This window comes from Brachyhypopomus gauderio, chromosome 5 (assembly GCF_052324685.1).
Source record: "Brachyhypopomus gauderio isolate BG-103 chromosome 5, BGAUD_0.2, whole genome shotgun sequence".
In the NCBI taxonomy this organism is placed as follows: Eukaryota; Metazoa; Chordata; class Actinopteri; order Gymnotiformes; family Hypopomidae; genus Brachyhypopomus; species Brachyhypopomus gauderio.
This window is the reverse complement of record NC_135215.1, coordinates 8,441,963-8,469,216: the sequence shown is the minus strand read 5'-3', so window position 1 is coordinate 8,469,216 and position 27,254 is coordinate 8,441,963. Positions and strand designations below refer to the sequence as shown.

At 45.5% G+C, this 27,254-nt stretch overlaps 2 protein-coding genes across 2 annotated transcripts in view; both read right to left on the bottom strand.

Annotated features, from left to right (window-relative positions):
• Positions 1-103: 103 nt before the first annotated feature.
• On the bottom strand, positions 104-20,541 carry lrguk (leucine-rich repeats and guanylate kinase domain containing). Its single transcript, XM_077005350.1, has 20 exons — positions 20,131-20,541; positions 19,820-19,918; positions 19,442-19,523; positions 19,231-19,331; positions 18,845-18,926; positions 15,053-15,177; positions 12,244-12,387; positions 12,043-12,123; positions 11,274-11,360; positions 11,052-11,158; positions 10,313-10,432; positions 9,880-9,976; positions 8,282-8,395; positions 7,350-7,551; positions 6,940-7,038; positions 5,329-5,438; positions 4,883-4,971; positions 4,326-4,436; positions 1,057-1,214; positions 104-730 (listed from the first exon to the last, which is right to left on the bottom strand). The coding sequence occupies exons 1-20, from the start codon at positions 20,134-20,136 to the stop codon at positions 567-569; spliced, it is 2,178 nt and encodes a 725-aa protein (XP_076861465.1). The 5' UTR covers positions 20,137-20,541; the 3' UTR covers positions 104-566.
• Positions 20,542-20,883: 342 nt separating this feature from the next.
• Positions 20,884-27,254, bottom strand: part of exoc4 (exocyst complex component 4) — a 133,658-nt gene continuing 127,287 nt past the window's right edge. Inside the window, exon 18 of the mRNA XM_077005344.1 lies at positions 20,884-23,773. Coding sequence (XP_076861459.1) covers positions 23,536-23,773 — 238 coding nt within the window. The 3' untranslated portion in view covers positions 20,884-23,535. The remainder of the gene's footprint in view (positions 23,774-27,254) is intronic.

Genomic DNA, 27,254 nt, shown 5'->3' with positions numbered 1-27,254 from the left:
CACCTGCCTGTCTGTCAGACAAATACCCAAATATGACAGTCAACATGTTCAGAGGTTCTCATTATAATTTAAAAAATCTTTGTAGGTACTGTAAGGTAACAGAGGGCTTCAACAAAACGTAGTTTATATATCACTTTTATTAGCTTGTTTGTGTTCATTTTATTGGAGTTTCATTGTGGGCTAAGAAATCTCTCCAATAAATGGGCTTTGAGCTCAGATTATCTTAAAATGAAAATTTTTCCATATCCATTTTTACACTATTATTCAGTATCTTTTTTTAGTTAGTCACTTCACTGATCTCATATCAGCTGCCAGGCTCTCCGATAACTCACACACTCCAGTGAAGGAGGTCAGCTGGGTGAACTGGATCAGTATATATGGGTGATAAATGAATGCTCATATTCTGATTTTTTTCTACTTTTGTTCTATTTAACAGACTTTAAATCAGCTTTAGATCAAAACTGTGTAATGACATTAGTATTTCATCAGTTCATTAAGCATACTGTATTAACTTCTGTTCAAGACACCACTTTTGACATCTGTGTCTTTGGCCAAGGTCTAACACATCAAGGCCTGGGCCCAGAATCAGCAGCTTTGCGTCCAGACGGGATGGGCGGCAGTACGGGCTTCGCCTTGGAGCCTGGCCGGCCAGGTGAGGTGGCCAGCGTCGGAGACACCTGATCGGGGTCGGGACGGGGAGCATCTGGGGTCAGACCTGACTCCACTGAATCTACAGGGAAAGAGTGAGCAGTTACACATGCAAAGAGCCAAACAAGTCTAGTTCAGCTAATGACTTCATGGATGTTTAGGGGGACGGATGGAAGGCAGAGTGTGTGGGTTGAAGGTGACGGTAGGAAGTTGCTCTCCTGGAGGAGGTTAGACATCCTGACTCTGGAGGGGCGTGGGCAAGAGTAAATATCTTCAAACACAGTGTTGTGACTGACATAAAGATGTTCCATCCACATGTATATTTGACATACCTATATACATTGTTTATGTAAATAAACAAGCTGGCCGGATGTTAGATGCGCCCAGAAGCGGACCTGCTCCTCGTACCTTTGAGTGATTCCAGGTTTTGCCCCAACAAGGACCCATCCAAAGGCTCCACCCTTGGGCCTGACCCCACATCCAAGGCCTCAGCTGGGCTTCCCACAGAGCGAACCCCTGCTGAGCCTTGCAAGGACAGGCCAGAACTGGCACGAGATTCCTCTGAGCTGGTGTGGGGGGGCGAGAGAGAGAAGTATGCATACATTATTAATCTGATGTATCAGTAGCGTAGCAATTCTGCTCCTGACACTCAGTGAGGAACATAGTGATAAGAGCTAATAACCAAAACCTGCACCTTTAATGCGCTGTTACCGTATGCCTTGAGACAGCAGTACGTTAATCATTGATTCATTATTAATAGAGTTAATTTACTGGAGTCTCAAAGCATACATGCTATAGAGGCAAGTTTCAGAACATTTCTAATTAAACAATTAATAACAAGGGTCAATCAACAGCACTGTAGGAACAACTTCAACTTCAGAGCCAGTTTACAGCCAGTAAACATAATCAAATAAGTTCCAATATAATAATTATTGGACGCTCTGGACTCTTCTTAACAGAGTACATCAGTGCTGTTATCCCTGGGTAATGTAAAATATCCCTGGTGTCACGGTGAGGCGGCCCCCTACCGGCCGCCTCTGTCCACAGCGGCTGTTGTTGTTGTTGTTTGGTGACGTCATGTGCGTCCCTCAGGTGGGCGGAGCCCGTGATCCGTCTCACCTGAGGGTCGTTTGTTTGCCTATATATGTCTTGTCTTTGTACCAGTTGACCGCTGGTCATTATATCCTTAATTTGGAGATATTGCACGGGTTTTAGGTTTGCACACTTTCTATTAAACCATCCTTTTTCCCTGAGACTTGGCGTGATCGCTTCCTTTTAGTTGCTCACCCCTGCCCGTCACAGAATGACCAGCCACCCTTCGGAAGCCGCCGAGTCTCTTTTTCTTTCTCCTTGGTTCGTGGTCATGTCTCGTGGTAAGTGTTTGTCTGCGTGGTGTTTTGTGAAGAGTTCCGCCATGCTTTTGTGTTGTGTGTGTGTGGCACGGCGAGGACCAGGGCAGTCTCCCTGGGTATGCTCTTCGTCTTGTGTGGTGTCTGTGTATGTATGAATGGTAACGTTGGTCAGTGTGCGTCGCTCGTTTGTGTTTGTGTTGAATGTTTCATGTGTGACGCGGGTACCGCTCATCACCGTCGCCTCGCTCCCCCGTCGTCTTGTGTTTAATGTGGGGGAGCGACTGCGAACCTGAGCGGCGCGTCAGTGTCTATCGAGCGTGCACGTATGGATCCCGTTCCGTTCGTTGTTTGTGCACAGTTTTGTTTGTCTAGTATTTGCGTGTGTGTTTTGTCCTAGCGTGTTGTCAACTGTTACATGTAATTCCACGCATGCTCCTCCCCTTAAATGTGTGTTTGGGGGGGGACCGGCTGTGGTCCCATGCCACTGGGTATGGCACGGAGGGCGTCTGAGGCGCGTTTGTGTTTTATGTTGGTGTGTGTTTGGGTGTGTGTTTGGGTGTGTGTGTGTGTGTGTGTGTATGTGTGTTTTCTGTGCAGGTGCTTCCCCTTGGCGGTGTTGTGGTGTTCCTGGACCTTGTGGGGGTCTCCACCTGGCAGGAGCCCCCTTGTGTTGTGGGGTGACCGGAGCCTGGTCAGGAAGAGCCCCTCCCTAGAGGGCTGGGGCCCCCAGATGTTTGGGGACCATGGGGCTCCGGTCTGAGAAGCTCCTGCTGGAGATGGAGATCCTCCCTCCTGCCCGGCGTGACCAAGAGGCCCTTGGGGCTGCTCCCTAGCCCGCGTCGGGGGTGCTCTGGGCCTCGGTCTCTGGCGCTCCTGGGTTGGGTGGAGGAGTCCACCGTGCGATGAGGGGCCCCGGGAGGGGTTGGCTCCCCAGGAGGCTGGGGTGACCCCTAGCCAAGGGCCGGGGTCAGCTCTGGGAGGAGGTAGGTCCAGGAGGAGAAGTAGCCACGCCTCGGGGAGGTAACCTGCACCCACACACACACTAAGGACGACAAAGGAGTCGTAGCGCCTCGTCCGCACACCCTTGGGGCTCTCTGGCTAAACGCCGGTTAGGGCGTGAGGGCCCTGTGACCGACTGGGGCGTGGTTTTGTGTTGTTAACGGCCCGGTCGGTCCAGGGTCCCGCCCGGGGAGGCGAGCTGTGTAATGTGTGTTTTTGTGTTTCAGCTCCCGGACTCAGGAGGTGTCCATGCCTGTCCCTGCCTTCCTGCCCCTTCGTGTTTTGTGTGCAGCCGCTGTGTGCCACACACCCAGTGGAGGGGAGTGCGGCTTGGTGGGGGGGTCTGTCACGGTGAGGCGGCCCCCTACCGGCCGCCTCTGTCCACAGCGGCTGTTGTTGTTGTTGTTTGGTGACGTCATGTGCGTCCCTCAGGTGGGCGGAGCCCGTGATCCGTCTCACCTGAGGGTCGTTTCTTTGCCTATATATGTCTTGTCTTTGTACCAGTTGACCGCTGGTCATTATATCCTTAATTTGGAGATATTGCACGGGTTTTAGGTTTGCACACTTTCTATTAAACCATCCTTTTTCCCTGAGACTTGGCGTGATCGCTTCCTTTTAGTTGCTCACCCCTGCCCGTCACACCTGGGTAGTTGTGAAATACTATATATACTATATTATATATATATATATACTATATTACACCTGGGTAATGTGAAATACTCCTGGGTAATGTAAAATATCCCTGAGATAAAAATACACATGGATAAAATATCCATGGGTAATGTAAAAAATATATGGGTAATATAAAATATCCATGGGTAATGTAAAATATATATGGGTAATATAAAATATCTATGGGTAATGTAAAATATATATGGGTAATATAAAATATCCATGGGTAATGTAAAATACCCCTTGGTAATGTAAAACACCCCTTGGTAATGTATATATGCTGCAGCTGTGATATCCCCGGCATGTTTACACCACTTAAGCAGGCAAAGAAGACCAGCACGGGACCTCAGCCATAAATCTAGATGAATGAGTGTGAAGACCCACCCACAACCACAAAGGCACATGGGTAAGCAAGACCCGCTGGAACCTTAGCCAGAACCAGAAAGACCCGGCCCAGCATGCAAGCACAGACGCGTAAAACACACAGTGAAGAAACTGCCGCTGTGCCTCTGAATGTGCTTCAGCGGAGGAGGAAACTGCACTGAGTGGAGGTGTGTAAGAGAGACAGCATGTGGGACTCAGGAGGGAGCGGAGGGAGACAGGATGTGTGTGCTGGCAGGTCGGAGGTCAGAGGTCAGGCTGTGGGTGATATACCTGCTGTCGTCACTCCGGTCAGGTAGAGGGCAGCCAACGGTGGGCGTCAGGGTGGAAGAGAGGCCAGGCTTTGTCTGAGGGGCTGACAACGAGGGAGCAGTGTGTGCGTACCTGTTAAACACACACACACACACACAAGTTTAAATCCAGATCACTTTGTGGTCTTTTCAGTATGACACAAGAGTTTTTCGTGTTCTGGAGAAATAACCCAAGCTTGCCCTGCGATATATACCCTCACTACAGTTAATAAATACAGACAGATGTGTGTCAAACAGTCAAAAATCCTGAAACATACGCAGGGTTACATGTCCAATCAGAAAAGACTAGACAGCCAATAGTCAGACTCATAATAAAAATAAAGAACTATCCTGTTTTAAATAGCGCCCTCTGCTGTTTCTTACATGGATCTCCTTGCCCTAAGAGGGTAACACTCAGGATAAGGCTAGTCCCTAGCTAGGGTATGGCAATCTGAGTTAATATTTCTTTTCTTTTCTTTTTTCATGTAAAATCCGTGTCCTACAATGTAGGGCGCAGGTGTGGACTGACTGTGAGTGTACCTCTTAAAGAACTGTGTGTAGGCACCAGAACTCTTGCCCATCAGGGCTTCTGCAACCATCTGCTGTCTCCTGTGGACAGAAGCCAGTTCCTACCATGCAAGGAGAAAGAGTCAACTCTCAAAATGGTCTTAAAATGGTCAAATTCAGCCAAACTTAATCCTCTTTGGAAGAGCTACTGTGCATTTCCAAAGGGAGGCTACAGAAACACACTGCACTGGTTGGAACCATCAGTATGTAGAACTTTCTTCTGCGTTCATTCACTCCATACTTTGTTTTGTCCAGGACAAGAAACATGCTGTGACATGAAGTGGAGGAGTGTGTGTGTGTGTGTGTGTGTGTGTGTGTGTGTGTGTGTGTGTGTGTGTGTGTGTGTGTGTGTGTGTGTGTGTGTGTGTGTGTGTGTGTGTGTGTGTGTGTGTGTGTGTGTGTGTGGGATTCTCACACACCGCTGAGGTTCTTCCAACACTCCGACTGGCCTGAATTTTGTTCTTGAGGTTTCTGCTGTAGGACTCTGTGGCTTCTACATTTCCAGCTGTCTGACACTTACTAGTCATATCTAAAACAAATTCACACACACACACACACACACACACGCACACACGCACACACGCACACACACACACACGCACACACACACACACACACACACACACACACACACACACACACACACACACACCATGGCAGGTTTTACTTGTAGAGACATTGGACCAAATTCATAAATTCTACTGTCAGATTTAATGTGACATTAACAGCAAACAGCTCCGTGGTAACGTGTTTCCTCATTCATAAATGAGGATTACCACTGCATTTTACTGTCTGCATGATAAATGGTGCTACGCAGTCTAGCCTCATTTGCATATGATGTCAGTGATTCATAACAGAACACTGCTCTAGAGAAAAAGTGAGTGTGTTCAGCGGTAAATGTCTTGGGGAGAGGCCAGTGTGGGCTAGAGGACCTTCTCTCCAACAGCGTTCACACATGCAAATCAACCACGTTCTGCACACACACCCATCTAGATAACCCACACGTTTATTCCCAAGGCCCATTGGTGGTCTGAGTGAGCATGACGGCTGTGGTAGGCGTGCTTGGAGAGCAAGGACAGCCATGTGAGCAGGAGCTCAGAAAGCCATAAGGAAGGTGGTGCAGAGGAAGAAAAACAGATATTGACTGTGAAGAGACACAATTGTGCTACTCTGTCATGAATCTGAAGAAGCAGTGAAGACATCAACTCAATGCACCCTTGCAGGTCTCTATTGATTGAAAGATACATGACACCATGTGTTTTATTGTACCTGGAAGCCTGGTGTCTAGGGTTAGTCAGTCATGTGTCTCTTTGTGTCTCTGGTGCTGGTTTACCTGTAGGGGCGTGGTCAGGTATGGCTCTGGTGCTGGTTTACCTGTAGGGGCGGGGTCAGGTATGGCTCTGGTGCTGGTTTACCTGTAGGGGCGTGATCAGGTATGGCTCTGGTGCTGGTTTACCTGTAGGGGCGTGGTCAGGTATGGCTCTGGTGCTGGTTTACCTGTAGGGGCGTGGTCAGGTATGGCTCTGGTGCTGGTTTACCTGTAGGGGCGTGGTCAGGTATGGCTCTGGTGCTGGTTTACCTGTAGGGGCGTGGTCAGGTATGGCTCTGGTGCTGGTTTACCTGTAGGGGCGTGGTCAGGTATGGCTCTGGTGCTGGTTTACCTGTAGGGGCGTGGTCAGGTATGGCTCTGGTGCTGGTTTACCTGTAGGGGCGTGGTCAGGTATGGCTCTGGTGCTGGTTTACCTGTAGGGGCGTGGTCAGGTATGGCTCTGGTGCTGGTTTACCTGTAGGGGCGTGGTCAGGTATGGCTCTGGTGCTGGTTTACCTGTAGGGGCGTGGTCAGGTATGGCTCTGGTGCTGGTTTACCTGTAGGGGCGTGGTCAGGTATGGCTCTGGTGCTGGTTTACCTGTAGGGGCGTGGTCAGGTATGGCTCTGGTGCTGGTTTACCTGTAGGGGCGTGGTCAGGTATGGCCCTGGTGCTGGTTTACCTGTAGGGGCGTGGTCAGGTATGGCTCTGGTGCTGGTTTACCTGTAGGGGCGTGGTCTCCTGTTACTGTGCCTTGCTCTTCCAGACCCAGGTACTCTTGTACTAGCTGTCTGAGAGTGCTGTAAGCCTCTTCACGGTTGTCTAATAGCAAAGCACATTATGAGCTAAATGTATAAAAATCTTTTAACAATCATGTCTTAACACGTTCTGTAAAAACTATTATGTATAAAAACATGGATGGTCATGTTTGAGCATGATTTCACAAAATTACATTTAATAAAGTTACATTTCACAAAAATCTCATTTTTAATTTCATAATTGACTCTAAAATAGTTAAATGGTCAGATTAGAATTTTGAATTATTCATAATAAAATTCTATAATTCCTTCATTTTGGCAATTCCGTCTGCATGTGTAACTCTAGTGCTGGATGCCTGTGGCCAGGAGCCGTACCGCAGGGAATCACGCTGTCGAAGAAACCCGCTTGTTCTTTGTTGATTTGGACATAGAGGTCGAGGCGGGACACTGCTCTGTCTATTTGGCTTTTACTGTACAGACCACGCGCCTTCATGCGAGAAATGTACTCGTCAGGTTTGGTCGGGATCAGCAAGATGTATCGGGGCTCAAAGTGTGAATTTTTCATACTATACACACCCTGTGGATATGAGTGAGAAACACACAATGTTCACATTTACACTTAAAACAGGTAACTGTCCACTTCATTAATGAAACCACATGTCGGACATAAACACTAATTTTCTTTCCCATGGTTCTCGGTCAGTGATCCATGCAGGGTGCTCTCTAATGGGTCCTATTCAACTAATTGTAACCTAATTGAAACCTGTAATCTAATCACAGCTAATTGCAATTACATGACTACCGAAACTGGGACAGTTCATTCGTGGTAGATGAAGCAGAGATAAAGGTTGAGTGACATGGGGGAGGGTCCCAGCATTTTAACCATTACGCTACATTTCAGATTAACCACATGAAAAGGTTCATTTTTGTTAGGCTATATAAAAGCACTACAGAGAAATACTGAGGCCTGATCAGCTCTGTAGTGGGAGCTCTGGAGGGTTCAGCACTCATGCCCTGTAACACGGATTATAACGGGCAAACGCAGGTCTACATGAGCAGTGATATTGTTCATCTCGCTCTAATGAGTCTGTGATGGGGTTCCCTGTCTGATCACCCAGGACTCCTGACGTCCTTGTGCTTAAAGAAGAGTAACAGGAAAGAAATAAAGTGGTGGAGCGGTACGCCTGCTTCACTGAACGGGTAAGACGGTTGTGTTGCCGCCTTAGTGTGTCTAAACAAACATGACCGGATTCCCTCCCCGCCCTCCGTAACAATAACATGCTGCTGTCAAGTGTGTCATACTGCACCTCCAGCTCCATATGAACACAGCAGGCCAGTCCCTCTCTAGCAACCCTTTCCACAGCCTCCCGGGTCAGGCCATACCAGTGGTCACCGTACTGCATCGTCTGGACAAAGCTACCCTGGGAGAGACAGAGACTAATCACAAACGCATGGAACCTTGTTGTCATGGAGCATTACAGGAGAAAGAGAAAAGGGGTTAAATTCAGCACCTAAATCAACCGTGTCTTGGGTGCCTGTGCCTTTTTAGTTCTCCCTGACACACACACACACACACACACACACACACACACACACACACACACACACACACACACACACACACACACACACACACAAACACACTGAATGGAAAGGACTTTTTACAGATTGGCAAGGCTGACCTGTGACCCTGTGCTGCCTAACACCTGGACCTCGCTACTCACTGGCCGTCCGGACACCCCGTGCTGTGTCTCCAAAACCTGCTGTCTCTCTGTCTTATGCTCACTCTGCCAGAGCAGTAAAGAGCAGGATCAGCGTAGAATTTACTCCAGACCCAAACTGCTCCATGTCCTCCTCTGGCTGAGATGCTATTGAGACAAGCACACAGCTTCCTCTGTAAGGACGGGGGATCTTTGTTTTAAGCAGCTCTAACAGCCGCAGACCGGGTTAGTGAGGGGTTAATCTATCAGTCCTACTCCATGGCCAGCTCTGGGTGTGGGAGCACGTCTGTGGACGTGTGATACGGAGCCGTTTCTGGAACATTCTCCTGCCAATCCTGCTTTTCTGCTTACTGCGTGTGCTTATAATGGCACTGCAGAGTGGCTAAATGAGCCCCCATCCTCCATCATCTCTCCATCACACTCCCTGCATGTACACAGACATCTCTAAAAGATGAGAGGGGGTGCTGAGGAACACCGTTCTCTCGTTTTTTAAAATACATCTAATCACGTATGCGGCACATCTGCAAGCTAGAACAAAGCAAATCAACACCTCCCACTGCAACGTTAGCAAGTGAAGTCATGCAGCAATGTAACAGTGTCGGTCACTGTTATCTAAAGTCTCGGCCACATCCACACAAAAGGTCCCACAAAGCTATTGCTCAACAGACCAAACAGACCTTTATTTTGTAACAGACAGCCTTTAGGTGACCTCTGCTATGTGTACTACATTACATTACATTTTAATTTTGAATGGATAAAGTTGGTGTGACATGATATCACTGGAACAGACTAAGCATCACTGAAATATGAAGCACCCAGAATGAACTACAGTGCATGTGTTGAGTATTTACTACAGTATTTAATGCGTGTTCGGTATGTAAATCTCATAGTGGAATGCAGTCCTCCAACTTAAATCATATGATTTGAGTCCTACACCAGCATAAGCAGCTAAATTCAGGACATGTAGTTTGAGCAGGACCACTGCAGGACATCCATTCTCTCAGGTTTCCTTGTTTTGAGTACTTATATACACTTTTAACTTACTGAATAAAAATGGATAAAAACGAACAGTTCTCTAATTGCTGTTATGCCTGTAACTTCAGGGTATACCGGCTAATCCAGTATAAGATATCCCTATCATCATACAAAATTCCACACTAAAACCCATCGAGCTTAAGACGCACCATGCGAATCATGTTTTGAAATTCCTCATCCAGGACAAAGTGATAGTCAGAGCCATCCTCCTCCCCGAAGTAGGGCCCCCTGGTGGTGTGACAGGTGCTAAAAACAAACAAAGACCCAGTGAACAAGCATAATCCACTCTTCACGCAAGACATTTCCCTCTAGAAAGAGCTTTGGCCAAAGCACTTACTCACAGACCAAAGCACTAACCCACAAACCACTAACCCACACACCACTAACCCACAGACCAAAGCACTAACCCACAAACCAAAGCACTAACCCACAGACCAAAGCACTAACCCACAGACCAAAGCACTAACCCACAGACCAAAGCACTTACCCACAGACCAAAGCACTAACCCACAGACCAAAGCACTAACCCACAGACCAAAGCACTAACCCACAAAGCTTTTACCCACAGACCAAAGCACTTACCCATAGGCGAAATAGTCACTGAATTCCTGACACAGCCTATGAACAACCTCCCTCTTGCCACACGCCTGTGGCCCTGTGAGGACGAGCATCGGATAGGGAGTCTCCAGGCAGGGCAGAGTGCTAGACGTTGGACAGAGAAAAAAACGAGCACTCATCAAATCAAGTTAAGGTTCAAGCACACAAAAGCTCTATTCAGCAGTTTTACAACAACTAGGCCTGACACATGTTTAATGGGAGAGTGTGAACAAAATCAACGTGATGAGTTCCTCTCATCACTCAAGTTGACGGGGAATCCAGAAATCATGCCCTGGTTCTGTGGGGATGCAGCAATAGCTACGGCTACATGCTAAGAAAAAACATTAGCCTCACATTAGCATAATGCATATTGTTATAGCTGCTTTAAAGTTCAATGCTAACAGTGTTCACAGTTTCCATTAAACATAGTTGTTGTTTTTGTGGGTATAACCATCTCTTAAATTAACATCTTGACAAAGTACTCGTGTGATGATTTTTAACATGCTGGTTGAAACATCCTTTTTGGGTCGAAAAGATAACTAAGTTCTCAGAACAAATAAACCTCAACGTGCTCTCAGTAATCAGATGTGTTGGATTTAAACCTGCATATTTATGTAAATTATCCCTGTCTGGCTATAATCCTAATAGTCCTGTCACATACTGAAATGTTCCGGTGCAAATGGCATCAGTGAGTCATGGGTGAGACGAATTCAGCCCATCACACCTGTCAAATATGACTTGTGGCTGCATGTGCTGAAACACCACGTGGGTCATGTGATCTCGGGCAGCCATGACCTCAGGGGGCGGGTCATATTTATTTACTGCAGAAACCTGAAAATAACAAGCAACAGAGGCACTGAAGGGGTGTGGAACTCAGCAGCTGCAGAGCGACTACACAAACATTATGGGGTGATTTTCCATCCATATATAGACTATAAAAATTGACCTTTTCCTCTGCAGTAACAGGCTGTTCGTCCAGGTCAGTGAGGAGCTGCAGGAGGAAGATGACTGCCAGTCTGTATTCGGTCTGCTCCTGCAGTAGGGGGAACAGAGTCGGGGCGTCAAAAACACTGCGCTGCATATATTTGTTCGGTGTGGTGGCTAATGTGTGTTCAAGATGTTTTAGAAACCAATGAACAATCCAAATGACAGTAGTGTAAAAGCATCAACCTTTACCGCCCTCTTACCCGAGTGACCCCAGAGTGTCAGGGTGAGTGTTTCTGCAAATGCACTTGTAAGTATTGATCATGAATACATCATAGTGATATATATTCATCTACATATACACATACAAAATATGCAGAGACCACATGCCCTTCAGTGAATGAAAGAGGACCCAGGAAACATGATAAAACAAGACCCAGGAAACATGGTAAAACAAGACCCAGAAAACATGGTAAAACAATACCCAGGAAACATGATAAAACAAGACCCAGAAAACATGGTAAAACAAGACCCAGGAAACATGGTAAAACAAGACCCAGAAAACATGGTAAAACAAGACCCAGGAAACATGGTAAAACAAGACCCAGGAAACATGGTAAAACAAGACCCAGAAAACATAGTAAAACAAGACTCCAAGAGAGATGGAGAAAGAGAGAGAGATGGAGAGAGAGAGAAAGATAGAGAGAGATGAAGAGGGAGAGAGTGAGACGGAGAGAGGGAGAGAGAGAGAGAGAGAGGGAGGGAGTGGGAGAGTAAGCCACACATCTCACCTGCACTCGGTTCCTCTTAAGATTCAGTTCTCTCAGCAGCATCAGGTCACGCAGATGCACGATCTCCTTGATCTCGCTAATCTAATACCAGACAAAACAAAAACAAAAGCAGACAGCCATTTTTCACCAGCTTTTAGACAGGATCACAAAAGCAGTAAGAAATGGCTGTTTACAGTAAAACGAGCTTTTTGGCGGTTTTACCAGATTATTTTCAAGATTGATGCTCCCCAGGAAGCAGAGGTTTTGAAGTCCAGAGAGACTTTGGATTCTATTGTAGGACACGTCCAGAACATTCAGAGCCCCGAGCGTCTGTAGGTTCTCAATTTTCTTTATCGAGTTCCCCCTCTGGACACACAAAAAATACAACATAAAATCAGAACCTGGGCAGGAAACGATCACCACGTAACTATATGGACATGTTTAATATGTATACAGTACACTCTGTAGACATGTATATAGTATGTAGACCTGTATGTAGTATGTAGACCTGTGTGTAGACCTGTCTGTCTCCTGCGTAATGTAGACTTGTACTTGTTCTGAGCAAAGTTGAATCTATATTTCACTCAAGCAACAACTAACAAAGCCAAGCTGTACTGCAGCACACGCAGACGTCATCACTGCCAACCCTGTCCAGGTGTCACAGGTGAATGCTGCTTGGCATTGTTCTCATGATATGTTCACTCTGTAATTCTTTATAGGTATCAGCACTGCCTCCTGCATTTAGGTGCAGTTCAATGGTACCTTGGACTTTATTTAACCTTTTATACTGGATCACATGCATTTTGTTGTTCTGCATTCTGGATAAGTGCATTCTGCTAAATGCCACCAATGTAAATACCCAAGTCTAATGCCGAGTGTATACACTGAGATACAACGCATGGACTGGCAAGAGTCCTCCTTAAATATGCCAGACGGGCATGTCAAGCTGCAGGGGAGTCCTCCTTAAATACGCCTGACAGGCAGCTCAACTTGCAGGACAGTCCTCCTTAAATATGCATGACAGGCAGCTCAACCTGCAGGACATTCCTCTTTAAATATGCCTGACAGGCAACTCAACCTGTAGGACAGTCCTCCTTAAATACGCCCGACGGGCAGCTCGACCTGCAGGACAGTCCTCCTTAAATACGCCTGACAGGCAGGTCGAGCTGCAGGGGAGTCTTCCTTAAATACGCCTGACAGGCAGCTCGACCTGCAGGACAGTCCTCCTTAAATATGCCTGACAGGCAGGTCGAGCTGCAGGGGAGTCCTCCTTAGATACAACTGACGGGCAGCTCGACTGGCAGGCGAACAGCTGCTATGATACAAGAAATGTTTGCTAAGGTAAGGCTGGGCTGTGATCCAGAACCCAGCCCCCCTGCCCTGCCTCTCCACCGGCCCTGCCTGGCAAGGAGAAGCAGAGTGTGGGGAAACAGTGACCACCAGGGATCTGGGATGCTCTGGTGCCAGAGTGTGATGAGATGAGAGAGAAGTTATTTGACAAGAGCACCAGGCCCAGGGTTTCACGGTAGCAGAGGGGCTGACAGGTTCAGTGTGTGCACGCGTGTGTGTATGTGTGCGTTCTGAATGTGGTCCAAGCTCACAGCAGCAGCTATGCCCTGAGGGGGAGTCGTACGACAGAGGACGTGGCACTGCTGACTATGAAGAATCACTTTGATAAAGGACAACACAAACACCCTTCAGTGGAGTGGCTACAGGGTCCAGTGCACCATATGGCCAGCTTCAGCACCACACCATGCTTGTTTCCTCCTCTAAAAGGCCTGATAGGCAACATGGACCCAGTCTAGAATTCACTGCAGGGGGAGACATGACTCCCAAAACACAACTCTGCTGTCAACCATATCAAAATTTGTGGTTGCGTATGTGTGTGGGTGAGTGTGTGTGGGGGAGGGGTGCACTAAAGCAATAGGCCTTGTGGAAATAATCCAGAGAGAGCCAACTTTTTTGAAAGCAATGACAATAACACAGAGCTGCAGTGAGGAAAGGAGTGAATACAGATAACCAGCAACAGCAGGTGTCACCAGCTTATGAGCTAATTAAACCAAAAAGCTCTAAACAAAGAGAACACGTAACAGCAATCACCATACCAACTCCTCACACCAATTAGTGCTATTTTTAAGAACATTTTTAGCACACCCTTACACAGATTAAATATATTAATTACGCAGATATTTTGGCTAGTCATTTTTAAAACTAGTAAATACACTTGTAATTGTTTTAACATAGTAATTGCACATCTGTTCTCACTCAATATATGAGAGATGTGGTGTGCTCCTTATCCTCTAAAAACATATGTAAGCAGGTAAGCATGCGTCTGTGCATCGCTCTGTGAAGTTAATGCTTAGAAGGCATTGCCATTTTTAACATTTACAGAAACAATATAAAGAGAATAATAGTCCTGATTCCTAGGTTATAAATCCCCCCAACTAGCATGTGACTCCACACAGCCGAGATCTGGGATCTGCCCTCGCACTCCAAAGAAATGCATAATATCTGAAAGTGAGAGTCAGACTACCGAATCCAATAAGCCCAGAGGCATGCTGGGTCTTTTTTTTCCAATGACATCCATTTCTCTCAACTATACAGCTATAAGCTGCTTGATGTATGAAATACTGATACTTTGCAAACTTTTGGAAAAACGTGGGGTTGACATGTATGGGGAGCCACACAGTCCAATGTTTGACTTAAAATGGTTTAGCAGTTTATCTTTAGGTTTTAGTTTAGACTAGACCACAGATACCAGATGGGTGCAGGTGAACCTCGGCAGGAGAGTGTAAACAAGTGCACGTAAGCACAGCTTCAACTTTTTAATGTTTCCAAAATGTATAACACTTGTAAAAACAAACAAACAAACAAGTAAATGTTTAGGAGACTCATTCTGCTTTAACTCCATCTCCCAGTACAACATGAGACTGGGTGTCCTACCAATATGGGGCCCCTGGAGTAGAAACGTGGACAGACAATTGGCCCCTGCGGGCTAAATTAGGAACCCCAGTGTGTGAGAGGCAGGTACCAAACAGAGGTGTTTGAGAGGCAGCTTGTCCAGGCCACTGATATGGGAGATCTTATTGTAGGCTATGCTGAGCTGGGTCAGGCATGCACACTTCTCCAGTCCCCTGATTTCCCTAATAGAGTTATCTGGCCAGCGGGGAAATCAGTCAAGAGAAAACCCGATAACCTGAAGTGCCCCCCCCCCCCAACACACTTCAGTCTTCCCCAGGTACTTCAAAGTTCACTAATGCAATAATGCGCAATAATTACTAACTCTACATCTTTAGCTACAGAGTGTGTGTGTGTGAGTCTGGAAACTTTTTAGTACCTCTATGCACTTTCTACAGTGGGGAAAATAAGTATTTAGTCAGTCACCAATTGTGCAAGTTCTCCCACTTAAAAAGATGAGAGAGGCCGGTAATTGACATCATAGGTAGACCTCAACTATAAGAGACAAAAAGTGAAAAAAAATTTAGACAATCATTTTGTCTGACTTTTAAAGAATTTATTTGCAAATAATGGTGGAAAATAAGTATTTGGTCAATAACAAAAGTTCATCTCAATACTTTGTTGTATATCCTCTGTTGGCAATGACGTTTTCTGTAAGTCTTCACAAGGTTGGCACACACTGTTGCTGGTATGTTGGCCCATTCCTCCATGCAGATCTCCTCACGTTTCATCTTCATTGCCCTTGCTGATGGAAGGAGGTTTGCACCCAAAATCTCACAATACATGGCCCCATTCATTCTTTCATGTACACGGACCAGTCGTCCTGGTCCCTTTGCAGAGAAACAGCCCCAAAGCATGATGTTGCCACCCCCATGCTTGACAGTTGGTATGGTGTTCTTTGGATGCAACTCAGCATTCACTGTCCTCCAAACACGACGAGTTGTGTTTTTACCAAATAGTTCTACTTTGGTTTCATATGACATTCTCCCAATACTCTTCTGGAACATCCAAATGCTCTCTAGCAAACTTCAGACGTGCCTGGCTTAAGCAGGGGGACACGTCTGGCACTGCAAGATCTGAGTCCCTGGCGTCGTAGTGTGTTGCTGATGGTAGCCTTTGTAACGTTGGTCCCAGCTTTCTGCAGGTCATTCACTAGATCCCCCCTTGTGGTTCTGGGATTTTTCCTCACCGTTCTTGTGATCATTTTGACCCCACGGGCTGAGATCTTGCGTGGAGCCCCAGATCGAGCCTACAATTCGGTTTCTGGTGTCCTCCGACAGCTCTTTCGTCTTCACCATAGTGGAGTTTGGAGTGTGACTGTTTGAGGTTGTGGGCAGGTGTCTTTTATACTGTTAACGACTTCAAATAGGTGCCATTAATACAGGTAATGAGTGGGGGAAAGAGGAGCCTCTTACAGTTGTGATCAAATTTATTCAACCCCCAATGCTGCGAAGGGTTTTATGGAATTCAGTGCACATTTGTAATTGTGTTCATAATGAAATCTTACAAGGACTTGTTAAAGAACTAAATGCAACTAAGATAGCATCAATTTTTTTTGTCATAAAGTATTAAATGGCCTTTTTGTGATTTCTTCATTGACACAATTATTCAACCCCTTTACGACTACCACTCCTAAGAACAGAGGTTCATTCCAGTGTTTTCCATCAGGTATTGAAAACATCTGTGGATGTCAACGAGCAGCAATCAAGCATGATAAGCACCAATTAGGCAGATTTAAAAGGACTGTGATACTCAGCTCCTTCTAGACATCTACTGGTGTGTTTCCAAGCATGGTGAAGGCAAGAGAATGGTCCCAGAAGACAAGAGAAGAGGTTATTGCTCTTCACAAGAATGGCAATGGATATAAAAAGATTGCGAAGTTGTTAAATATTCCAAGAGACACTATCGGAAGTATCATTCGCAAGTTCAAGTTAAAGGGCACAGTGGAAACGTTACCTGGTCGTGGCAGAAAGAAGATCCTGACCGCGACTGCTGTGCGCTACCTGAAGCGTAATGTGGAGAAAAACCCCCGCGTGACTGCTAAGGAACTGAAAAAAGACCTGTCAGATGTGGGCACTGAAGTTTCAGCTCAGACAATAAGGCGCGCACTGCATAACGAAGCACCCCCTTGCTGACTCCAAAGAACAAGAAAAGTCGACTGCAGTATGCCAAAAGTCATGTGGACAAGCCACAAAGGTTTTGGGACAGTGTACTGTGGTCAGATGAAACTAAATTAGAACTGTTTGGGACAATGGACCAGCGCTATGTTTGGAGAAGGAAGAACCAGGCTTATGAACAAAAGAACACCTTGCCTACTGTGAAGCATGGCGGGGGGTCAATTATGCTTTGGGGCTGTTTTGCTTCTAATGGTACAGGAAAGCTTCAACGTGTGCAGGGTACCATGAATTCCCTTCAGTACCAGGAGATCTTGGAGGAAAATGTGATGGAGTCAGTCACAAACCTGCGGCTTGGGAGACGTTGGACCTTCCAACAGGACAATGATCCGAAGCACACATCCAAGTCCACTAGAGCATGGTTGAACATGAAATGCTGGAACATTCTAGAGTGGCCATCGCAATCACCAGACTTAAATCCAATTGAGAACCTCTGGTGGGACCTAAAGAAGGCAGTTGCAGTGCGCAAGCCTAAGAATGTGACTGAACTGGAGGCTTTTGCCCATGAAGAATGGGCTAAGATACCCATAGGTCACTGCAAGACACTTGTGTCAAGCTATGCTTCACGCTTGAAAGCTGTCATAACTGGAAAAGGATGTTGTACTAAGTACTAAAAAATAATGTCACTAGGGGGTTGAATAAAACTGATAATGATGTGAGCACAGTAAAGACATTTGTGGTTATTCCATCATAAATATTATGTTATGTTTGTCTAATTTATAAGTGCCTCTTTGATATAATTGTAAATAAGATGACTGAAATGATCAAAATCAATGTCAAACTGGCCAAAACACTTTATTTCAGTGGGGGTTGAATAAATTTGATCACAACTGTAAAAAAGAAGTTACAGGTCTGTGACAGCCAGAAATCTTGCTTGTTTGTAGGTGACCAAATACTTATTTTCCACCATTATTTGCAAATAAATTCTTTAAAAGTCAGACAAAATGATTTTCTCAATTTTTTTTTCACATTTTGTCTCTCATAGTTGAGGTCTACCTATGATGTCAATTACAGGCCTCTCTCATCTTTTTAAGTGGGAGAACTTGCACAATTGGTGACTGACTAAATACTTATTTTCCCCACTGTATATATATATATATCTGAAGGAGATTCGAGGTAAGTAACTGCAGTGTACCTAGGTAAGATACGTAGAGATAATAAACATTGTAGTAAAGTACACAGGTTCCAGAGAAACAGGACATTTCAGACAGAGGTCATTCATCAGCTGTGCAAGCAAAGTGCTTCTAACGTTTAGTTAGTGTTTCTAACGTTTCAATAGTGTGAATCAGTTCTTTTTCTTTGAATTTCTAACTTCATTGCTGCTATAGCAACAACACAACTTGCTGTGCAAAAAGATATGTCGTTAATACAATGTCCATTAGTATTAAAATGCTTTGAAACTGATGGTCCGAAGGTGTTCAACAAACCAACAATCAAGTACTTGATTACTTGAAAGTGATGTAATCAGCATTACATTGGAGAAACCAAGAGAAGACGTGCTGATCAGTTTGTTGAACACCTTTGGACTCCTATTAAGAAGCTGATATAAGAAGATTATATAAGAAGCTGATGTCGGCTCTCTGTCTGAAATGCCCTACATATAGCACATTAGATGCAGTATTAAACAGTCTGCATAGCTCACATTATAACAGTGTAAAGAGGGAAGATGAGATGGGAGTGTGAAAGGATACGATCTAGAATCAGCCTGCTCAGAAAACGATAGGCAGACAGATCCTTCATCACTGATATATGGTTGTGAGAGAAATTCACTTCCTGCAAAGGTTGAATATAAAACATCAGATTAATGTAATACTATAAGGTTATGACAGTATATTGAAAATACTGTGATTATAAAAATATGCTAAATAAAAATGCTTTTGACAGTATACTTTGCTTATATTACTATATTGCAAAATACCATTTTTGAAATTATCCATTGTGTAAATTTTAATGTTCTGTAGAAAAACTACTGTAATGCTTAAACACAAATACACAAAAATGTCCTGTTCATTTACATTTGTGTTGAAGAAAGCTAAACCACAACATACAGGTTCTTCTCCCCACTGTAATGTCTCACCCTGAGATGCTTTGGTGGTTGAAACTCAAAGAAGTCCGACAGTTCGTTGTGTGAAGCATTGAGTATGATGAGATAGGGCATGTGACTCACACACGACAAATCTAGCAGTCACACAGCAGGTGGATGGCAACAGCACAGGTTATCTGTGGAGCATGTTTCCAAAGCTAAACATCCAAGTGTGCGTGTGTGTGTGTGTGTGTGATTTGTTTACCTTTTATTTTGTTGTAGGGAAGCTCAAGTTTTTGAAGATGGACATAATTGCACAAAATGGACACATTTCTCAAATCCTGTCTCTATTCCATAAAAAAAAGTAAAGACATTTGGTTTGGTTACAATCTCAATTTCCAATGAAGCAAGTGTTCGTAATATTTTTTATGAAATTCCTAAACCATCTAAAACATTTCTGGAGAAACGTTTCACCTTTACTTTAGACATTTAAGTCTTTATAAAAGAATTCGAGCATTGCAAGGGTCAAGACGCCACCCTATAAATACCGGACGCTTCACCCAGTACATAACCGCTTTAATCGTATCGCCCGACAGCGAGTCACGTGGAAGAACACGCCCTTCCGCGCATGCGTGTAACTCACAGCCAGAAGCAGACCGCGGTAGACGTGCTGTAGTCCTGTGGCGGACAGTCCCAGGTCGCAGAGACACCTGGACACTTCGTCTTCACTCAGTTCGCCTTCCTTCTCCACACCAAACAAACACAAGTTTTAAAACATTCAGCAGTTAAAAGGGTAGAAGGGGCAAAGTTAGTAGCTGTGGTTCACTCAAGTCCAGCAGATGATGGGAATTAAGACGACAGACATATATAGCGAATAAATACTGTAACATATGAGAAATATTATCCAGCTTTCAGATTGGCACTTAAACGAGGCCAAAGTCTTTATAACTTTACCTCCATGTCCAGTTCTTCGACGTCCCTCTTGGATGTGGAGACCACTTGCACTTCAAGCTTTAGACTTTCAGGCACCAGTGTTGTGTTTTTGTCGTCTTGGCACCACTGCCCAGGGGGATTAGTTGGTGTTTTGCCAACTGTGCATATTAATTTTTATTCGTACAAACATGAAGTAACTTCATATGCTACTTAAAGGAGACGTACAGCTCGTGCTAAGCTAGCTAGTGTCACGCGCAGCAGTTGCCTGGCAACAGTTCTCATAGAGTTTAGTTCACGGAAACGTTTCACAGGCAAAGCCGGTATATTCACAAAGTCGCTAAAATAGGCCAGTAAGGTTAATTTCCTTTTATCAGGAAGCTAAAAATATAAAGTTTAATTTAACATCATCTGACCTTCTAAAATCGTACGATTCTTGTTTTTTCCTCATTTCAATCTTATTTTATTTTCAACAAAATACTGCAGCCACGAGAAAAAGCGGAATCCACGAGTTAACAGGCGGACAGGGGCTTAGTTCATACACCAACAACCAGAAATTTACCAATAGGAATTTTATCAAATAAGAATTAAAGATTTATTTACTTATTCCAAAAGCCTTCACAAATACTACAACGATAAAAAATTGATTAAAAAACCTTTCTGTGCCTTTATGAAACAGCTTACAGAAAATACTGTCAGAAAAGGCCTTTAACTGTGTGCGACAATATTTATGAGCAGGTATTTGAATCATAACAAAGCAAAAAGCACTGCCACACTGTTTTCATGTAATTTTTTATTTTATTTTTGACATTTGGCAGATTTAGAAATGTGAATTGTGTTTCATTGTTGTTGGAGATAATTGTGTGAAAGCCCATTAATTTACTTACATTTCAGTTTCTGCTTAATGGATTTTCTCTCTTTCTTTCAAAATGTATAATCAAAAATGAAAACAGAAAACATCAACAAACAGACATGACAAAACTGTCTGAGCTAGCCAGCCACCATTTTAAAAGTACTTCAATTTCTCAACATAATCTGAAACAGTTTCCATGCTGTAGGTAATCCGAGTCCAACACTTCAAACACTCTTATATAATGCTTATTAGTGTTTCACCGACTCCAGATTCCCAGGGAATCATTTCCAACGTATGATCAAAGTGTTCCATGTTATTGTGAGCTGTGAGAAAAACACCTTGCTTTTCACACAAGTGACCTAAGAATCCATTCATTTTAAATACACATAAAATGAAATGTTAGGAAAGCATTATAATATTTACATAGTAATGTGCAAAACCTACGAATCCCTATAACGTCATAACAAATGTATTTATAATGCTTAAACAAATGCAAGAGGAAACAAAAAAAAAAACATTTGAGCATATTGTTAATTGGGTTAATTCAGCAGTTTTATACCATGTGTTTGTTGGTAGAGATCTATATATATCTGCCAGTTGTGCTGTTGAAGGACTCCTCCTTTGTGGAGTTGTGTGATAACCCTAAAGGGATGACGGCGAGGTCAAATGTGTCTGGCTTACCAAGGTACACACAGGTAGAGGCCCTACTTGAAGCCTTCATCACCCATTTATTGCTTCAACACTTCTGCAGCATTATCACAAATGCTCCCTCTCTGTCCTCACACAAAATTCAAATTAGGCCATAATATTAGAGATGTTTTCTCCACATTAATACCTCCAGCAGCCCAGGAGCGTGTATTGATTCTAGACGTTGAGTCATAATGATGGATTGGTGAGCTGGCTTCAGGGAACGCTCCTGCCTGGTGTGGGTGCTCTGTATCGATGGAGCGCTCTCCCCCGCTCCTGATAAGTAGTTTTCTTCAGAGTTAATGAACTAAAAACACCAAGGGGCAAAAAAATGAATGATCTGTGGTTTTGTGTGTGTTTGTGCACACATGTGTGTGCACATGTCTGTAGGGGAGTCACAGAGTTGCTGTTTTAAACGAGAGGACAGAAGGAAAAAAATCGAATTGAACCTCTCTCTTTTCAGTTGGAGGCTAGACAACCGGACGCTGTGAAGTGCTCATATGCTTCACTGAGCCTCCAGATGCCGGGGCAGCTACACGCTTCCAGAGCGATCAATCCCCACATCCTTTATCCACACTTCCAGAGCGATCAATACCCATATCCTTTATCCACACTTCCAGAGCGATCAATCCCCACATCCTTTCTACACATTTACAGAGCGATCAATCCCCATCTCCTTTATCCACACTTCCAGAGGGATCAATCCCCATACCCTTTTCTCCACACGTCTAGAGCGATCAATCCCTACACCCTTTCTCCACACGCCTAGAGGGATCAATCCCTACGTCCTTTATCCACAGTTCCAGACAGATCAATCCTTACACCCTTTTCTCCACACGTCTAGAGGGATCAATCCCTACACCCTTTTCTCCACACATCTAGAGGGATCAATCCCTACACCCTTTTCTCCACACATCTAGAGGGATCAATCCCTACACCCTTTTCTCCACACGTCTAGAGGGATCAATCCCTACACCCTTTTCTCCACACATCTAGAGGGATCAATCCCTACACCCTTTTCTCCACACATCTAGAGGGATCAATCCCTACACCCTTTTCTCCACACATCTAGAGGGATCAATCCCTACACCCTTTTCTCCACACATCTAGAGGGATCAATCCCTACACCCTTTCTCCACACTTCCAGAGGGATCAATCCCCACTTCCTTTCTCCATTAACCAGAGTGTTCAGAGGATACAGCCAAGGGGGAAGATGGAGAGGATAAAAAGGTGTTAGAACAAACCGGAGCCATTTTCCATTTCCTTTACTCACGGAGCAAAACAAATCAACAAAAGCAGAGGACGCCTTTCGTGTTGGGACGATAATAGGCAGAGGGTTCTAATCCAGCATCTGTTATTCCGGGCACAAGCAGCAGGGCTGAGAGATTCCATAATTGAGAGCAGCGGTTTTATATTATAGGAAAATTAGATGACAACGTCCCAGAGTCACGCACATAGAATCCATCTGCTTATTTCACAAGGTGAGGTCAGCGCTCGCGGGACATGCAGAAAGGGATTATTTCATTAAAGAGGTGTGTGTGTGTGTGTGTAGATGGAAGTGAGAGTATATAGATGGTATTTGCACTAAGCTGCCAAAATGAAACTCTTTATCTTTCTAGTGTTGTCCACAACATTTCTGGCACAGCGTTGACAGAGCACATCAACCAATCATTCATGACTTTTTTCATTACTTTCAATATTTTTTAATGAAAAGTAAAAAAAAAAAAAAAAAAAAAAGAACAAATCAAGAATGCAAATGTAAAAGTTTCAAGCCCACAGAGTCATCAGTCAGGTTAACGAAACGGCGGAAACACTGGCTGGACCACGCAGACCACAGCCGGTCACCAACAGCAGCAGCACAGTGCTGACTGTGCGAGGCTGGCTTGACTCTACACGGTGGTGATCTTCTTGTCTTTGGTGGCCTGCTTGATGGCCGCCTGCTCACAGATGATCTCCTTCAGGCGCTGGAGCCGCATGTTCTGCACGGTCAGGTCGCCCACGCCGGTCTGGCTGCGGTGAAGAAGGCCCAGAGCGTTGATGTAGTCCAGCTCACTGTAGCGCACGCCCTGGTCCACCACCAGGTTCAGCAGCTCATCCGCCGTGTTGTACAGGATCTCGTAGTACTGCCTGCAAGAGCACAGGGGGACAGGGTCTGCATCAATGCCTGCAGTACACTGGCTCTGCCTGTAGGGGGCAGGAGTACTGCAGAGCTAAGATATTCAGGAGAGAATACTTCGCTTTAGACTCAGTCCCGGTACATGCGTTGCTAGGCAGATGTCCACCCAGGGATCTGAATTACATTAGTGTTCCTCCAGCTTCCTTCGGGTCTTCACACAAACATCACAATCTAACACGTGAAACGCAAATAATTTCATTTCGTCTCACAGATGGAAGTCAAGGTAACCAGGGTAACCATCCCATACTTGCACTGCTGACCAACCCCATACTGAACGCTACAACGTTCTGTTGCCCCGGCACAACCACCGCCGCAGCGGAAACAGCCCAGAGCTGAAGACGGTCCCCTCGTCACAGCGTGTAGTGTCCACTCGTCCTCTCAAGTCCTCTCTCTTTTCTGTCACGCTCTCTCTCTCTCTGGCTCCCAATATTACTGCTCTCTCTGAACTACCAAAGCACACAGAGAAGTGCTGAGGTGGCAGGAGTCTCTACGTCTCCAACTCCTCTATCAGGCACACACACTCCCCAAGGCTTTCAGGCCTGTGACTGCAATCTCCATGAGCTGCAGAGGACATTTTAATGCTGCCTTTCGCACCCCCCAACCCCCACCCCAGGCCGAGCACCCCCCCCACCTCCGTCCCTCATGACGTCCCTGACTCCAGCTTCAAAGTCAAGACAGGAGGCCATTGCGAGCTCGTGCCATATAACTAGAGAGGCCCGAGCTCTGGGGAGGTTGGGACGGGAAGATATCACCATCACAACTCCTCCAGTGATGTGAGCTGTGTACCCAATGATTCTGAATCAAAGATCGAGGGCAGAGACCAGCCAGCAGTCAGAGTTTCCCCTTGTATTCCAAGGACAGAGTGGAAGGGGTGTGTTCCATATGGAGGAGAGGCAGCTGCGTGGCTGTCTGAGGGCCACACATGGAAGTTTTTTAACTGTGCTTCTTTATCCAGAAATGTCCTTGAAAATGAAACACGTTTCAGCATAGGGCAACTTTACGTTCTGTCCCCATCAAAGTGCTTTGCTCACACAAAATCCCTCATTGGTTGCGAGGAGTGACTGAAGGAATGATTGGAGGAGTGACCAGAGGAGTGACCAGAGGAGTAACCTCGCAGGAGTGCTGTCTGGTCAAGCTACATCACACTCTCTTCCTTGGTCTCCAACACTGAACGGATCTCCTACAAGCAAGGTCATAGCGCTGTAGGACCAGGAAGAAGACAACTGATTCACATTCATATACTGCACACACCACCCCTCAACGGAAAATAGAATCATTCACTTAATACTTCCTACAGAGTGAAGTCCCTGAGGGCAGGAAGTTATTTGTGGAAACCTGTTTTGTTTCTGCATGTGAAAGCTATCAACACTGAGCACTAGAAATGTATGTGCATACGTTATTCATCATGGAGACACACACACACACACACACACACACACACACACACACACACACACACACACACACACACACACACACACCTCATCCTTACTTATATATGTAGGGGATTTTAGCACTAGGGTAACCTGCTGCAGGAGATTGGACAGGCCCATTAACCTCCATTCATCTCTGACACAGGAATAAAACACCACCATTTATAATCTGCTGGCTGTGGTGTGTCCTGGTGACCTCTGTACTGAGGTGTTACTGCACTAGACCCGTCCTGCACACACACCACAACTCTGCTCAAAGTATGTCAAGGCTGCCAGGAGAGAGCAGGATAAATCCAACGCAAGCGTAACGCAGATGATTAAGGATCTAACAAGGGGTAAAAACCTCTTAGACAGCACCTGCTGAAGTTGGCCAGGTGTGTGTGTGTGTGTGTGTGTATGTGTGTGTGTGTGGTGTTTCATTTACCAGGCACTTTAAAATGATGAACCACAACTGGAGTGAGTTGTTATTCACAATCTATGTGGCCTTTTACCTCTGGCTCCAACACAACACAACACAACACACACACACACACACACAACCTCCATATTGAACTAACGTCCCATTAGGAGAGGATAATGAACAACAAAGGCTATATTCCCACTGAAACACACGTGTGCGCACACACACACACACACACACACACACACACACACACACACACACACACCACACACACACACACACACACACACACACACACACACACACACACACACACACACACACACACACACACACACACACACACACCTCTGTCCTCGACTACCCTGACACCTGTGAGTGCGTTGTGTGCCATTAAATGTTAATTAGCTCGTGTTTCGGAGTGCAGTTCTGTATACAGCGCAAATGAAGCAGATTTATGACGCATGTAGCAGGAGGAGGAGAGACGTGTGCTGGCGTGAACAGAGCGGGACGGAGGAAGAAAACAGGCAGAATCAGCACTATTCATCCCCTCTAATCCCCAGCACGGACAATATCAAAGCCATTAAGGTCTGCATCTGTCAGCGCATTCTCAACAACACATTAGTTAACAGCCAGGAAGGAGGGAGAGAGGGATGAGAAGAGACAGGAGAGAGGGGGAGAGAGAGAGAGAGAGAGAGAGAGAGAGAGAGAGGAGAGAGAGAGAGAGATGCGTGAAGGGATGAGATGGGGACATTTTGAGTGATTGTCTCCATCAAGCAGAACACACGTGCTTGTCACCACGGTAACAAATGTAAATGCAACTTTTTCCGAGAACTGTCCAACCTGTAGGGGGCGCACCAGCTCAGATCGCAGGGGCATGACAAGAGAGCACTTTCCTGACCAGGCCGCATGGTAGAGGGGGAGACACAGCTCACGTCCACCCACACACACACACACACACACACACACACATCACGCACGCACATACACACACTACTCACGCCCACATCACGCACGCACATACACACACTACTCACGCCCACATCACGCACACCCACTCCCCATGGCCACATCTCACACACACTCAGGTGAGATGAAATGGGGAGAGGAAGGAAGCCTACAGCCACCATGCAAACAGTGTTTGCTGCCATGCACACACACACACACACACACACACACACACACACACACACACACACACACACACACACACACACACACACACACACACACACACACACACACACAGATCACAGGGCTGTCAGAACCAGCTGCTCTGGAGTTCTCAGGTTTGCTAGCGAGCTGAGCTGTGTAAACACACCGGGCCGTCACCCTGACACTCCGGCTAAACGCTGTGTTTTTTTCCAGAACACTCCTAAGTCACGACTGCCAGAGAGGGTGTTTTTGGGAGCTCTGAATTCCCTTCCTGCCAGTCAGCGAAATGCCCACGTCTCTTACCCCTGTCAGCAAGACGGCTGCACACAGCGATATACAAATAGCCACAGAGGCAGACAGACAGGTACAAGGGAACTGTGACAGAGAGACAGGTAACACGGCACAGAGAGACAGGTAACACGGCACCTGCACCTGCACAAA